General features: G+C 51.2%; 5 protein-coding genes across 5 annotated transcripts; 3 read left to right on the forward strand and 2 right to left on the reverse strand.

The window, feature by feature from the left end:
• Positions 1-1944: 1944 nt before the first annotated feature.
• Positions 1945-3040, reverse strand: EsH8_IX_000032 (isopenicillin N synthase family dioxygenase; the record flags this gene model as incomplete). Its single annotated transcript, XM_083266368.1, has 3 exons — positions 1945-2610; positions 2662-2823; positions 2876-3040. The coding sequence occupies 3 exons, from the start codon at positions 3038-3040 to the stop codon at positions 1945-1947; spliced, it is 993 nt and encodes a 330-aa protein (XP_083129933.1).
• Positions 3041-6334: 3294 nt separating this feature from the next.
• On the forward strand, positions 6335-6821 carry EsH8_IX_000033 (uncharacterized protein; the record flags this gene model as incomplete). The annotated part of the gene is made up of 2 exons (XM_083266369.1): positions 6335-6648; positions 6710-6821. 2 exons carry the CDS (start codon positions 6335-6337, stop codon positions 6819-6821), a joined length of 426 nt encoding a protein of 141 aa, XP_083129934.1.
• Positions 6822-7572: 751 nt separating this feature from the next.
• Positions 7573-9375, reverse strand: EsH8_IX_000034 (glycosyl hydrolase; the record flags this gene model as incomplete). Its single annotated transcript, XM_083266370.1, has 1 exon — positions 7573-9375. The coding sequence occupies one exon, from the start codon at positions 9373-9375 to the stop codon at positions 7573-7575; it is 1803 nt and encodes a 600-aa protein (XP_083129935.1).
• A 1857-nt stretch (positions 9376-11232) lies between these two features.
• On the forward strand, positions 11233-12303 carry EsH8_IX_000035 (Gfo/Idh/MocA family protein; the record flags this gene model as incomplete). Its single annotated transcript, XM_083266371.1, has 1 exon — positions 11233-12303. One exon carries the CDS (start codon positions 11233-11235, stop codon positions 12301-12303), a length of 1071 nt encoding a protein of 356 aa, XP_083129936.1.
• Positions 12304-13142: 839 nt separating this feature from the next.
• EsH8_IX_000036 (HD domain-containing protein) lies at positions 13143-14108 on the forward strand (the record flags this gene model as incomplete). Its single annotated transcript, XM_083266372.1, has 3 exons — positions 13143-13209; positions 13271-13454; positions 13532-14108. The coding sequence occupies 3 exons, from the start codon at positions 13143-13145 to the stop codon at positions 14106-14108; spliced, it is 828 nt and encodes a 275-aa protein (XP_083129937.1).
• Between the last annotated feature and the right edge of the window lie 173 nt (positions 14109-14281).

A 14281-nucleotide genomic window follows, 5' to 3' on the forward strand; every position in this document is an offset into this window, starting at 1 on the left:
TGCCAGGTCTGGCTAATTCAGAAAAGTTATTCGAATTGAGAGAGAGATGAAAGGCCGACACAGCTATGATGGCATACAGATTTGCCAGGTTCGCGTGCCGTATACTGTCTGTTTTCAGCCCCAACATGGTCAGCTGGCTTAAAGTGACGATGGCAGACGGGAAGTTCAGAATCCTCCAGGCCGACTTCTCGTTAATTGGCAGTGATCCCATCTGGTTAATGACTTCGTCGTAAAAATGTTTCAGCAGCTGCGGTGCATCTAATACCAAGTCCACCTGCTGCCATGACGTATCGTCAATTTGGTTGCAAAGAGAAATATGTTCGTCAGTTGTTTCCTGCCAAGCTGCTTCTGTGCCTCCAATCGCCCAGTTTGGTGCTGGTTCAGTGACCAACTTATCAGTAGGCAGTGAATTGTCTCCCATGCAAGTTTCAGGGTGGCCTAGGGAGTCCATATCCCATGTGAACAAGTCCCCCCATTGCAAGAAGTCTAGAGAGCTTGAGAAAAGATCTTCAAGAGCGTTGGCCAGATTCATATCGTTTCCAAAGGGTTCAGAAGACCCCTTGGAGACGATTCCATCGTCTTCACTAGGCAGGTCAAACTCTGGCTGATCCAATGATAGCGTTGTCTCAACCGAAACTGGCAGGTCTGTATCGGTTGAGTGGGCCATGTGTTCTTCTGTTGCGTGTTCTTCTGAAGTTGAGGTGATCGGGTCGTTGATGGGAAAGGAGTCCTTGGTAGGAGACAGACAGGCCCCTTTAAACACACTGAACGGCCCAACTGTAAATCCAACGGGATCTTGGATTCCCACCGTCTTTGACTCCTCCTCAACTTTTCCTAGAGCAGCTGGAACAGTTGACGGTATATCGGCAACCAGGGCCGAACTCATTGATTTTCTCATTTTTTCTGTGAATATTATGTCAGCATCATTAGAATATTGTTGAAGTGCGTGGAGGACATTGCACTAGGGCAACCACAAGAAATTACCGCTGTACAGATGTCGTCTAGAATATCGGGTGATATCGCCTTCTGGCGGGACGGCCGTGCTATGGCTCTCCGGTCCGGTTGCAACTAGCCAACGGAGTGCAGGCCTAAAGTCGCATGGCAGACCTGAAGAATGGCATCTCTTACACTTGGGAACCGTCTGATCACATTTGAGGTGGCGCCGTCGACAAGTCCTGCAACCGCCAAAAGAGTGCGACCCAGTGGGTCTCCGATTTGCAAGTCCAATATGAGCCATAGCCGGATTGCGCGAATAGTAGAAAGGTCAAAATGTTAAGTTAATCCTTAGTGCTCGTTGGCATTTGATACAAGAGAGAGTGTGTGGCTGGTGAGCTTTTAAGGCTGTGAGACTCAAATATGGGCCGCTGGCAGTGCACTTGAGTCTAGCAGTTTACTGGGTCCCAGGTCATTATTGAGAGATCTATATATGACACCTCGAACGCAAAAGCATGCACCTCCGCCATTATGCTCTACGGATGGAAAGCGTCCGCGGGGCTGATCTGATGTTAACAGGACCGATAGGGAGGTGCCCGATGGCAACCGAGTTAGTGGTGGAAAGGCCCTGTAATCTCGATGGTAGCATCGGCAAGAACGATTAGAGTGAGCTGAGTTGCTTGTCACAAGATAACGTAGATAGTTTGATAAGATGGCACTACTGGCAGCTAAAAATATGATAGCGAGCAAGCTCAGTCTTGATTTGTCACAACGACAAATAAAAGGATGCCGAAGCCTAAATAATCGGCATCAATACATGGTTCATTCCTTATCGGTTAACGAAAGAGGTAGGCAATGCCGACAGCAATCGAGCTAGTTCAGTGCACAAGAACGACTAAACTCCACAATCAACCCCCGCATGAAACCTGCATACCCCCTACTACGCTATAGCAGGTCAAACAAACCCCACATCTCGATCCTTTACATATCGTTCGTTCGTTGTTGTGCTCTTCATCCAAAAAGCTTTGCGATTCTTCGGTTGTTCCAATCCCATGCAGTAACATCGTCATAACGGCATGGTGTGGCGTCTGTAATGAATTCCTTCATTGGAAGCAAGGAAGCGCTGCGGTTCGGCTTGACGAAATACGCAATGGAGTATCTCGCAGGGATCTCGACATCATCACCGGCCTTGATGGCCGGAGGATAAGTAACGCGGTGGCAGGCAGCGCGGAAAGTATCATTAGTCAGACGCTGGAGCGAGTCGCCGATGTTTACGATGATGTCAGTAGGTGCTGAAGATTCGACGCTTCTGAAAACCCCAGGCTGTGTCTGGTCTTCGACCTGGAGGCCTCCCACCGAGTCTTGGAAGAGCAAAGTTATAGTTCCGAAATCAGTATGCTCGGCAATACGGGTTGCAGTGCCGTCGGCAAGCTCCGCGGCCGGGATAGCAGGATAGTGGAGGATGCGGAACTCATTTTCAGCGCGGTTGTGGAGAGCTTTGAGATGATCTTCCGAGATGCCAAGAGCAATGGCTAGTGCTGAGAGCAGATGGAGCTCCATCTTGAAAGCCTTTTCGTAGAAGGATTCCATGAACTTGCGGAAGCCAGGAACGCTTTCCTCGGGAACCCAAAGATTGTCCACAAGGTCGTCATGGGCACTTCCCATGTCTAGTGTCTCCTACGATATATTAGCTGGTGGTGGACTCCACGTGGATCTTGCAGCACTAACCTTGATGTCTCGACTCTTGGCTGGCCCCTGGCCTTTCTCATAGCCACTGATGTTTGCCACATTTTCTTGGCCAATGAAGCTGTACCCTCTGTTCGGGTTGGCCTGGGGGGGATGCTTCGCCTTCATCTTCTCTTCAAGAGGGAGGGCAAAGAATTTTCGACTCTAGGATTTTGTCAGAGTTTTGTTCGCCCCTCAAGCAACTGCGAGGTCATACCATTTCAAACAACGTATGGATGTCATCGGACGGAATGCTGTGGTTCTGGATCTTAACGCCACCTCGCGATTTCAGCAGGCGAAGCAGTTCATTACAAAACTGTCTCTTTTGCTCCTCTGTTCCGAAGAACAGGGACATGTCAAGAGTAGCGCCCTTGTCTGTCATGGCTGGCAACAATGAAACTAAAGATTTCGAAAGTCTGGTGTGATGATAAGGTGCTTTTTGAGTGTTGGTTGTTGTGCGTTTATTTTACTACTGGGCAATGCGAGGAGTTGAGGACGGGATTGTAAGTATTAAATACTATCTCAAATGACACTTTGCCTGCCCATTCAAGACCAGCGACTAGTTCTCTTGATATGTGGCTGGCAAGCTCCAAAGAGGAAGGAATCTTTTTAGGAATGAAGAAACAGCTATCAATCCTGTCTTCTTGGGAATCATCATGTCTTCTTTGGTCGCACGCAGTGCTGTGTTGACGTCTCCCGTTTCATCCTGCAGGGTCAAGTTAGCGATAGAGAGTCTAAAACACGAAGGAGATCCCGAACAGCATATGGTAGCTGGCTAGCTTGCACATCTAATTGGGAAATTCAACTAAACGTAGACTTTCCTGTTACGGCATGTGGCTCGGCCATGGCCACTTGGGAGGCAGGAGAACCCGAACCCCACACACACCGATCTCCCCGCATTTGAGCTGTTGGGGAGCTGCCGCAGCATGGATGCTGCTGATACCGGTAGCGCCGTGGAATTGGCACTACAGCACCCAAGGTAAGTGAACCCGACGAGGAGCTCGATGTCGTCATCATTGTCAACTGTTTTCGGTTCGCTGGCGCATGAACAGATCTGGTCGGAATTGTGATTAAGTAATTTGTTCGGCACGAATATTGTGTGAACTAAAACCACGGCCATCTACCTGATCTCAAGATGTTTTGTGACTTAGACCCTACTGCCTCCCTCGATTTTGGACTTACGATACTCCTTTTTAAAAATAGTTTGCATGGTTCCTTCAAGTAAACCAAGTTGCATGTCATGTCGTGTCATCGTAAGCGTATCACCGAAAGATAAAAGACACAGGTTAAGTCGTCATTATCTATGCAGAGCACCTTGTAAATTTCACACAGCGGTATACTTTCATGGCTGAAAATTTCACGCGTATTGCAAACCTCCCAAATATTTATTCATACATTAAACGTAGTTAGGTTTGGCTGATGGAGAATCCACCGCGCCTGCAAGTTATCGAGCTGGCACCAAGAGAGTATCTAGGAAAGAAGTGGACCAAGGAGTAACGAAAACACGGGTACTAACTACATGCGTGAAAGCAAAACCACAGCATATCACAAACTTCATAAATCTTAAAATGACCATAATCGTTAATAAACCTGGATATAATGATATCAGGCCATTTTTCAAATTCTAGAAACTGTGGCAGCATAAAGTTTCATAGTAACAGATGATATTTCCAAGGACTTCATATAAGGTACTGTACACCCTGAGTGGTCACAGTCGTTCGATTAAGCTCTGAAATGGCGATATGCCAGAGACTTTATCCAAATGGAAGCTGGCTCTACAAAAAACACATGCAAAGAACGCTAAGATTTGATTGACACTACCCGTTGTGGGACAACTTCGGTCTTATATCCAGGCAATTTTCTAGAAGCGTTACCATTAAAATCACATTAGAGATTGTTCGTCATCCACGAAGATCAACAGAAAGAGTAACCTTGGCTGGCCATACATTCGGAAGATTTGCACGGTCACATAGCCCAGAACCTCTGAAGTCAAGACCATCTCACCGAGCTTTGTGATTGAAGCAATTTCCAACAGCAGCTAAAGTCGCAAAGCTAGACCACGTACCACGTTGCGTGTTGCTTTTTTACGCTGAATTCCTTTGAATATCTCATCATTAAAAAAGAGCCAGCTCATCAATAAATACTTATGAAGCAGAGGTCTTGTCGTGTTGATGCAGCTGACTGAGTCGGCGATGTGCTGGAATGACCTCTGTAGGGCGGGCCTCAAGAGTGGACAGAAATGTGGGCTCGTACGGGCTATTACTCTGCCGACAGCTTTGCAAGGTTAGGAGGATTGAAGGAATATGTGCGCGGAAGTACGAGATCATGCGGTACCCTGTTAAGCATCGAGGGGATGGGCAACTAAGCATTGATAATGGGCCCCGCGGGTGTTTGCGGTAGGTGCTTAGGCACCCAGAATGCAACAGCCGCCTCGAACACCGCCTGATTTTGAGTCAAAATTTTGCCGGCGACGCCGTCGTAGACCACAAATACATCATGAGGATTTGGCGGCGGAACTCCGCGCCGCGCCGGCCCTTGATTCGCGAGCGTGCACGGCCAATCAGCACGAAAACGGCTCTGGGGGTGATTTAAAATCCCCTTCTGAAAAGCGGTCAGCAGGCGGAACGCTGGCATGGTTATGAGTAAGCGACGCAGGAGGCGATTGAGGTTAGAGCGGCTGCCGGGGCCGCCGCTACACGAAGTTGCGTTGCAGTGAATCCGTATTGACAATGTTTTGTCAATGCATTCTCAGCATTTTCATGGCTAAACTCTACGCGGTTGTGATGCATTCAGAACATAGCTACGGCCGTAACCTTTGATTCTGTATCTAAATTTGTCACGCCCGTCGCCACGTTCTTCGTAGATCCAAGTGCCTGTCAACACATGGTACACAATTGCAAAATATCCAACTGCTTCTAATAACAAACTCAGCGTCAAGAGCGCATTATGCTATTATGTTGAACGATATTCTAGATTGCCCAAGATCTAGCATCTGTAGGGACGTTGAAAGCCTCCCTTGTGCCCCAGTTCATCTCGTGATCTAATAACATGCTTCCATTTATAGTGGTCTGCACTAGTTTCTATGGGTCCGGGTCACCTTATAAAGAGTAGAGAGGGATGACGTAAATATTCTTGACATTCATAATTGCTGAGTATTGACCCCAGGTTGAAGGCGGAGACTCTCGTTAACAAGGCACGGTTAAAGTTAGCAGATACACAACGGAAGATCCATAAATTTGGCGCGTGGAGAGGCCGAATCGGGAACAGTTCAACACGAGAATTGATGCGGCACGGAAGTCCGCTTCCTTAGCTCCCGCCTTGGGCCCGACGCACGTCACATTCGATCCTGCGGCTTCTCGTTGCTAAGCCTACCTAGCTGTAACGATACCGGGAATGTTGCATCTCGTAATTCTGGATCTGCTTTGGCATCTTGTGATGCTCAACCTCGTCCAATGGGGCCCGTTGCGTTTGCCACGGCCCTAGATGCTGTAGCAAGGTTGCTTCGCGCGTTCCGGCCGCTGGGCACAAGCTGATCTTGAGGATATAAAAGATCCCCAATCATCCCATCGACTAGAAACAATCCTCTCATCATCCACTTACATCGACATCTACAGAACCAGTACACTCTACAATTAAGAGCATCTTACTCTCGTTACTTTTCCAAACAAACATCAAAATGCGTTTCACTCTCGCTACCGTCATTGCCCTCAGCGCCTCTGTTCTGGCTGCTCCCACGCCCCAGGCCAGCGGTATCGACCCTGAGGAGATCGTAGTCCTCGACTTCTCTGTTCGCCACCAGACCGACGGGTCCGTTGTCAGCGTCGGGCTCCACCTCAACGGCCACGACGAGTCCGACCTGTACTGCGGACAAACTGGAGAGGTCGTCCTCGGCCAAAAGTATGCTTGCGGAGACAGCAAGTACAGCTTTTCTCTCGAGAAGGATAGCATCTACACCTATGGTATCCACGTCTTCCACCAGTGGGGTGTTGCGTGAGTTCTTCCCATCATCCGAGTTCAGAGCGGTCGGGCACATATACTAACATCGAATCAGGAGCGGCGTATCTGGCTACCGTGGCATTGACACCATCTGCCATGCCGGCCCCCTGCAAACCACCATTTGCACTGCTCCGGGCCCTGTCTGGTTCTACATTGGTTCCGTCTAGATTGTCTACACAAAGATCTCGTTATAGGTCTGGCTAAAGGTCCAACACGGCTCATCTCAATTATTGCGCACGAAAAAAGAGTCTAGTACGGGTTCACTTAGCTTTGATGATAGACAAAGAGAGATATCTTTTAATCTCGTTATTAGTTGTATAGTATTAGGACACGAAAACCAACACACTCCTTAGATGCAAATCAAATTAGTTGCTCACTCATGATACTAAATCGCCAATGTGCTATTTGTTATAAAGAAGTACTTGACTCTTCTCCAGGGTAGTTAAAATATGCAGCTTACACGCTCACATAAACATCAGTCCAATAAAATATAATAATTGGTTCAACGATTTGTATGAAGAAAGTGACTTTGTCTGAATTAAACGAAGGCACAGCGGTAAATCTGAGTACATCAGTTTCCGTAATTATAATATATTTTAAGAAATTACACGACTAAGATTTTGCGGAACTATCAACAAGAAACTATGTAAAGTCTTACGTATTTCAGTGTAGACACTTGTTTTTAAACGACAAATTCAAAAATTACAACTATTCGATATCGAACCCACGAGCTCAACCAGGCTTCTGCCCCGGATCCCCCCAACATCATGTTATTCAGTGCTATGAGCAAGCATGAACTACCAAGCCGCCCGTGACATCCATTGAAATTTGCCATGTGCTCATTTTGATACCGAGGTCTCTAAACACTTGGTTTCCATCAACCCCACATGTTGATGACGAGCTCAGACTACACTCTTTTTATTTTTGCACGTTAAACTGGCGCTCAGTCATCCGGAGCCCGATTTGCTTACTGGCAACTGTTGTCCAATTGTTTTGAATGCTGAAGCGCTGGTAGGCCAACTCTTTGACGAATGTGTTGCCGAATCCGAGGACAAACCCGCCGCTTAGCCTCTTGCTGACTTCTATAGACGTTGCCTCTACAGATTCAGGGAGAGCGACGACCCTATTTGAAGCTTCCGTAAGATCAAACGGAGCACCTAGCTTCGAAGTAACGCGGACTTCGAAATACGGGCCGGAACTGCTGACACTGGAATAGCCAACTTCGAATCGAATTGGGTATGTGTTCTTTGGGAGAGGCTGATCCAGCGGTGTTAAACTCATGCTGATGGCATCGTCAGATCCAAAGTAGATGGCCGACTGGTCGAGCTTCATACGCGTTGTGTAAATGGAACGGTCCCTCGCCGTATCGTTGCGTGCGTGGTGTACATAGAAAAGCTCCGTCCCTTCTATGTCTTGACGCGTGACATCTTGTGCACCGGGCCTGAATCCCAAGTTGCTGGGAGGAGACGCAACTATGCTTCCGTGTCCTGTCGAGTAGATGGGGGACTTTCCGTCAGGGGCCTGTGAGAGGACAGGGTTCTTCGACGCCTTCTGAAAGGGGCCGAGTGGCGACTCTGCCGTCGCGAATCCAACACCGTAGTTCGACGCTTCATAGTTGTTGGCGCTGTAGGTAAGCAGGTACACCGGCTTGCCATCCCTGCCGCTGCGCGTGAGTACAGTGCTTCCTTCCGACCAGCGCCTGTCCTTCTTTGTGCCGTTGAACTTTTGATAGTCATCCACGTGGAAATTCTCCCAGTCTTGCGGGTCAGCGCCGTAGGATATGACCGTCTTCCAACCGTCCTTCCTTGGAGGATTTCCGATTTCACCAGTGCCGTTATAGGAGGTTATGTTGCTTGGCAACTTTGCCGCCTTATCGGCAAAAATGTTGATCTGGGAGGACGCGATCTCCGGCATGGTCCTCGCAAAAGGATCATCCCACCACCGTCGGTCCATTTCCACCGCTATAATGTTTGACTCTTCGATGTACTTGCCCAGGCCGTCATCCCAGTTCCAGTTGCGGTAGGCATTGCGAGACGTGTACAGGTAGATGCGGCCATCCTTGTCAAAAAATATGTTCGGATCTATGGTTGGTATGTATGTGCCCTTCGGCGCCGCTCGTCCCGCTTCGAGGCTCTGCGGTGGCAGCATCTGCTGGTCATCCATGATGAGGTTGACATCATGATAGTCCGGGTCGAATGGGTAGTAGCCGATAGGCTCCGACTTGATCTCCTTGAACGGGCCCGTTGGCCTGCGGGATACCGCGATGCCGAGCTTGGACGGCTCCTCGAACTTTGAGTAGCGGAAGTGATCCTTGGCTAGGTCTTCGCGCAGGCGGCCGGCGAAGATGAAAAAGTACCATCCCGTTTTCTCGTTGTAGTACGTCTCCGGGGCCCAATACCAGTCGCGGGCCCAGCACGCCTGGCCGTCTTTTACCGGTTTCATCTGATCATCGTAACACGCCTTCAACACGCCGCCTGGGTGTTTCTGCCACGTGGAAAGGTCCGGGCTAATGTAAATGGCGAAGTGATAGCCCTCGTCGGCGCCTTCGGTGGAATAGGCGTAGTACTGGCGGCTTTCGGAGTCATAGAAGACGTACGGATCCGCGGCCGCGTGACGAGCCGAGTTGTAGAATTGAGGGGTTTGCCCTGCGACCTTGTCTGAATCGGCCAGCACTAATGGAGATAGCAGTGCAACCCCGAAGAGGGCAATGGGGAGCCGCATCTTGGAAGATCGAGGGAAGGGTTGGACAGGTACGGTCGGACGCAGCTGGCCAGATCTTGGGCCGAAGCGACAGCGGGCATCTTATATTAGTTGCGGCGAGTCCTCGGCGGTCTGTTTTCCCGTCAGTCAGATTCAAGAGGCCCAAGCAGTAGCGATCCTTCGTCCTATCGTCCCACTACGACCCTGGGCCGTCGTGTAAACAAGGTCCGGGCCTTTTGCTGGTCCACAATTTCCCCTCACAATCGTACCGGTAGACTTTCCCGAGTTGGTACGTCATTAACGACCTGCTGGTGTTCATCAACCTATACCTCCTCCTTTTTTTTGGCCAGCAGCATGGATGCTACGGGGGTTAAATTATGTACGCTGCTTGGAGGCCCATTGAAAAGAGTTAGGGCTGTACTCGAAGTGGTATGGTTGTTTGAACTAGGTAAATCTCTCAATTAAAAACTTCAGACGTTGAAACCCAAATTTCAGCATTCAGGAACATGCAAACACGTGTCAACAGAGACGGACCTCTTATGTTGGCAGCGTGACACATTTGGAGTTTCACTGTTGCAACCTGAATTGGTATAGAATTTTCATTATGCCAGCTTGTTTTCGTAAATTTTTTTGCCTCTGCAATAGCATCATCCATCACCAAGGTCGCGGGCTGCCTTCGAGAAGGTGGGCTTGCCCATGACCAGGTTCCAATGTACCCCGCATCTGACATCTTGGCAATCCTTTTCGGCATTGCAATAGAGCAGGCGGGATTGCCTCCTGGTGAAGCATATTGGCTGTCAAAAATGAGCAGTCTCTTACACGTCGACTATCGTGCTTCGTTGCCAATCTGAGATCGGGAGTTCTCGCCCTAGGAAACTTTGCTCCATGGCCATTGCCAAAACTTGAACCATTTGCCCGGCAATCTTTAGGCAAACTTATTCCTCTCAAGATGGCGAAGCATCATGTTGGCTGCAGATGTCCATCTTGTTTTCAGAATGCGGCAATCGTTATTGGATGAAACTCTCATTTGCGATCTTTTTTGCCGTCGTGTTCTCACCAAAAGGATTTGCTGTCGGTTCACTTGATCTTGACAGGCTTCAGGGTCCAGGTAAACATGGGTAATGGGCCCAGTTTCAAACGGGATCGATACCGAATGGCCGGATATTTTGTTACCAAGTTACTCTTGGAAGGAAGCTTTTCCCCGGTGTTCTCGGACGAACCATGAGTTGATCCCAACCCATGTAATGGGGCCCTCGCAAGAAGCTGGCTGCGTTTCCACACGATAATCCCGACCAGCTTCCCACGACGGCCGCGGACAAAGATTGCTGTCTTGGTGTAGATTAAGCAACTACCGGCGCACTTGTACCGAGTCACACGCACGACTCGTGTTGTCCACGGGACTGTCCAATTCGGGAGTCAGACTAGCATTGGGAAAGGATGCCATGGAGGCCGACATCGGTTGCCAGCACACTTTCCCCGCGACGGGGACAGTAGTTGGCTGCGGAGTGCTTCGTCCATTATGCGGGGTACTGCCCACCACCTATCAACGATGCGGGGAGAGGCGTCTTGCCTGACCAAACAATGCTCGACGAGAGCTTATCGCCGTGGCTTTCCGTCTACTTTGGGGTCTTTGGCGTGTTCCAGGGCCATTAGTTCTTTACTCCGCGACTATGTAGGGTAAACACACTTCCGGTATGGCTTTCAACTACCGGTAGACGGTTGTTCGACGATACAGGTCTACGGGGGCCATGATGGGAACAAAAGTGGAAACCACAGCTCGAAAACTATATTTTAATCAGTGTTTGCCCACTTTTGCTGTCTGGGCTTGTGATGGTTTGAAGAAAAAGCTTTCTTGCACAGATTGTTGATAGCCGCATCATGTCGAACTCGAACGCTAAGATCTCGTTTGCCGTCATTGGGACCGGTTTGATAGGCCCGCGACATGCCAGAACGATAGTGCAGAACCCCCAAACCGAACTGGTTGCTGTGGTCGACCCTGCGCCTGCTGGAGGCCAGTTGGCCGCCGAGCTGCAGGTTGCACACTACACTTCCGTCGACGACCTCTTGAAATCGCCTCATTCGCCACAGGCCGCAATCGTTTGCACACCGAACCATACGCACGTCGCAGTGTCGAAAGAGCTGGCCTCCGGAGGGGTTCACGTACTCGTTGAGAAGCCAGTGAGTGCCGACATCCCGAGCGGCAACGAGCTCCTGAGCCATTTCGGAACAACAGGAGTCAAGGCGCTCGTAGGACACCACCGGCGGTTCAACCCATACATTATCAGCACCAAGAAAGTCATCGACTCGGGAGCCCTGGGCAAGATCATCGCCATCAATGGACTGTGGACGACGTACAAGCCCGAGGACTATTTCGCAGCGCCCACCGAGTGGAGGCAGGGGAAGAACGGCGGCGTTGTCTTGATCAACGCGATCCACGAGATTGACCTTCTTCACCACCTCTTGGGCCCGATTGTCAGAGTGCACGCGGAAAAGACGGCTTCACAGCGAGGCTACGACGCAGAGGAGGGCGCGGCTCTCACGCTCCGGTTCAAGTCGGGCGTGGTCGGGACCTTCATCATCTCGGACAATGTCCCGTCGCCGTACAACTTTGAAGCGGGGACGGGCGAGAACCCTCTGATTCCCAAGACGGGGCAGACGTTTTACCAAATATTGGGGACCGACGGGACCCTTAGCGTGCCCGACATGTCGGTATGGTCGTACAAAGGCACGAGCAAAACGTGGAATTCCGATTTGGCGCGGGACAAAGTGTCGGTGGAAGACGGCATACCCTTTGAGCTGCAGCTTGCGCATTTCTGCCAGGTCATCCGTGGCGAAGAGGCGCCTAGCTGCTCGCTGCAAGCCGGTCTTGCTGCGCTGGTTGTTTGCCAGGCCATCAAGGAGGCAATAGAGGCAAACAGCACGGTGGATATTCCAGACTACGAGTTGTAGCGCCGCAGAAGATGGAACGTTGCGGATCGGGGGTGGGCATGCAGTAGTACTGTAGACGACATGAAATCGCAGTTGTAGAAAAATCCAATGTTGTCATACAATCAAGTTGGTAGACTAATTACTGGCCAAGTGACTGAGTGCAAGGGCTGAAGTTGCCAATTGACATGCAGCAATATTAGCGGATGTCTGTCCTGGCAAGTAAAAGGATCGCAAATACCGGGCAGCTGAGTGGATAAAAGCAGTGGGTGCGGGGGGCATGTTTGGCCCTGTGGCCGGGGCCGCAAACCGACCCCCCACGGCAGAGCATCGCTGCTGCTTGCTGTTGTTACCGCTGCTGCTACTGCTTGCAGCTCATCTTGGCAGCAGGGGAAGGGGAGGGCATTGGCAAGGCAGAGCAAGCGGTGACATCAAACCGGGATGGCCCCTCCCTCCCGGGGCATTTGGAGGGGGGAAGAGACAAACACACGAGCCAGGCACATTCGCTGCTGCATTTGTTGTCCAGTAGCGGAGGTTTTTCTTCTTCTCCTTCACCTTGGCCCATTGACACGCCTATTCCATTCTCATAGATAATACCCAGTCGGCATCGCTTGTTCATCTCCGACAGACACTCTGTAATTCTTGCTTTTGACCGACCCGATTTCCTTGGCGCCATCAAATCGACCCCTCCGCGACCCGTCCACCGCCAACTTCCCCCCCTCCACTCGGCGCGCCTTGCCCCGCCAGCAACAACTCTGTTTTCCCTTCCGCACAGTCACCTTCCACGGCACGACGCGAGACGAGAAAAGATAGACCTCCAAACCACCGAAGAATTCGTCTCAGAAAGACGACAACATCGAGCCATGTCGCCTGCAAGCAACAACGGCACGGGCGGTGCATCCAGCGCCGACGGCGAGGTGGACATCAAGAGCAAGTCGGCCTGGCTTTCGCCGCCTCACCCAACGGAACCTTACTAACCTCTGGTGTGCAGACCTGGGCCACATCGAAACCCCCAAGGTCGAGGGAACATGGACGGTCGAGAAGGCCCTGAAGGCATCTTCGACGACGGCGACGGCGGCGCCTCAGGACCCCAGCTCACCGATTCCCTACTTTCACATGATTGAGCGCCTCAAGACGACGAAGCGAGAGGGCTGGCGCCGTTTTGGCATTGAGAGGTGCGTATACCTGCATCCCTCCCACCCGCACGTGGTGACCCCTTGCGCTCTGTGCTCACACGTGCTGGTATTTGCAGAGGAGAATCCATCGCCGACCACATGTACCGTATGTCCCTCCTGGCCATGCTCGCCCCGCCGGCTCTTGCGCCCCGCCTCGACCTCGCCCGATGCATGAAGATGTGCCTGATCCACGACATGGCCGAGTCTCTCGTCGGAGACATTACGCCCGTCGACGGCGTCCCCAAGCCCGAGAAGAACCGACGCGAGGCGGAGACGATGGACTACATCACCAAGGGCCTTCTCGGCGGTGTCTACGGCGGGCTGCCGGGTGCCGAGATCCGGGAGATCTGGCAGGAGTACGAGGACTCCAAGACGCTCGACAGCCATTTCGTCCACGACCTGGACAAGATGGAGCTGCTCCTCCAGATGATGGAGTACGAGAAGCGCGGGCAGGGCAAGCTTGACCTCGGGGAGTTCGCCTACGTCGCCACCAAGTTCTCGCTGCCCGAGACAAAGGAGTGGGCGGACGCGCTGCTCAAGGAGCGCGAGCAGTTCTGGGGTGCCAAGGCTCACGTCCACGGCGAGGCCGGTGTCGACGGGGGCGTTGAGGGAGACCACAAGCAGCAGCAGGACGAGTACTACGAGCGCAAGTGAGGGGAGCGGTGGAAGACACAAATGTGGTAATGACGCATGAGCGGGACGGGTACGCGACGCGACGGGACAGAACAGGGTGGGACGGGATGGAATAGAATGGTTTGAGACAGTTTTCACTTTGGCACCGATTCTGAGCTGGGAAAAAGGAACGGATAGACAGACGCACGATCATG

This window comes from Colletotrichum jinshuiense, chromosome 9 (genome assembly GCF_051148585.1).
Source record: "Colletotrichum jinshuiense chromosome 9, complete sequence".
Lineage (NCBI taxonomy): Eukaryota > Fungi > Ascomycota > Sordariomycetes > Glomerellales > Glomerellaceae > Colletotrichum > Colletotrichum jinshuiense.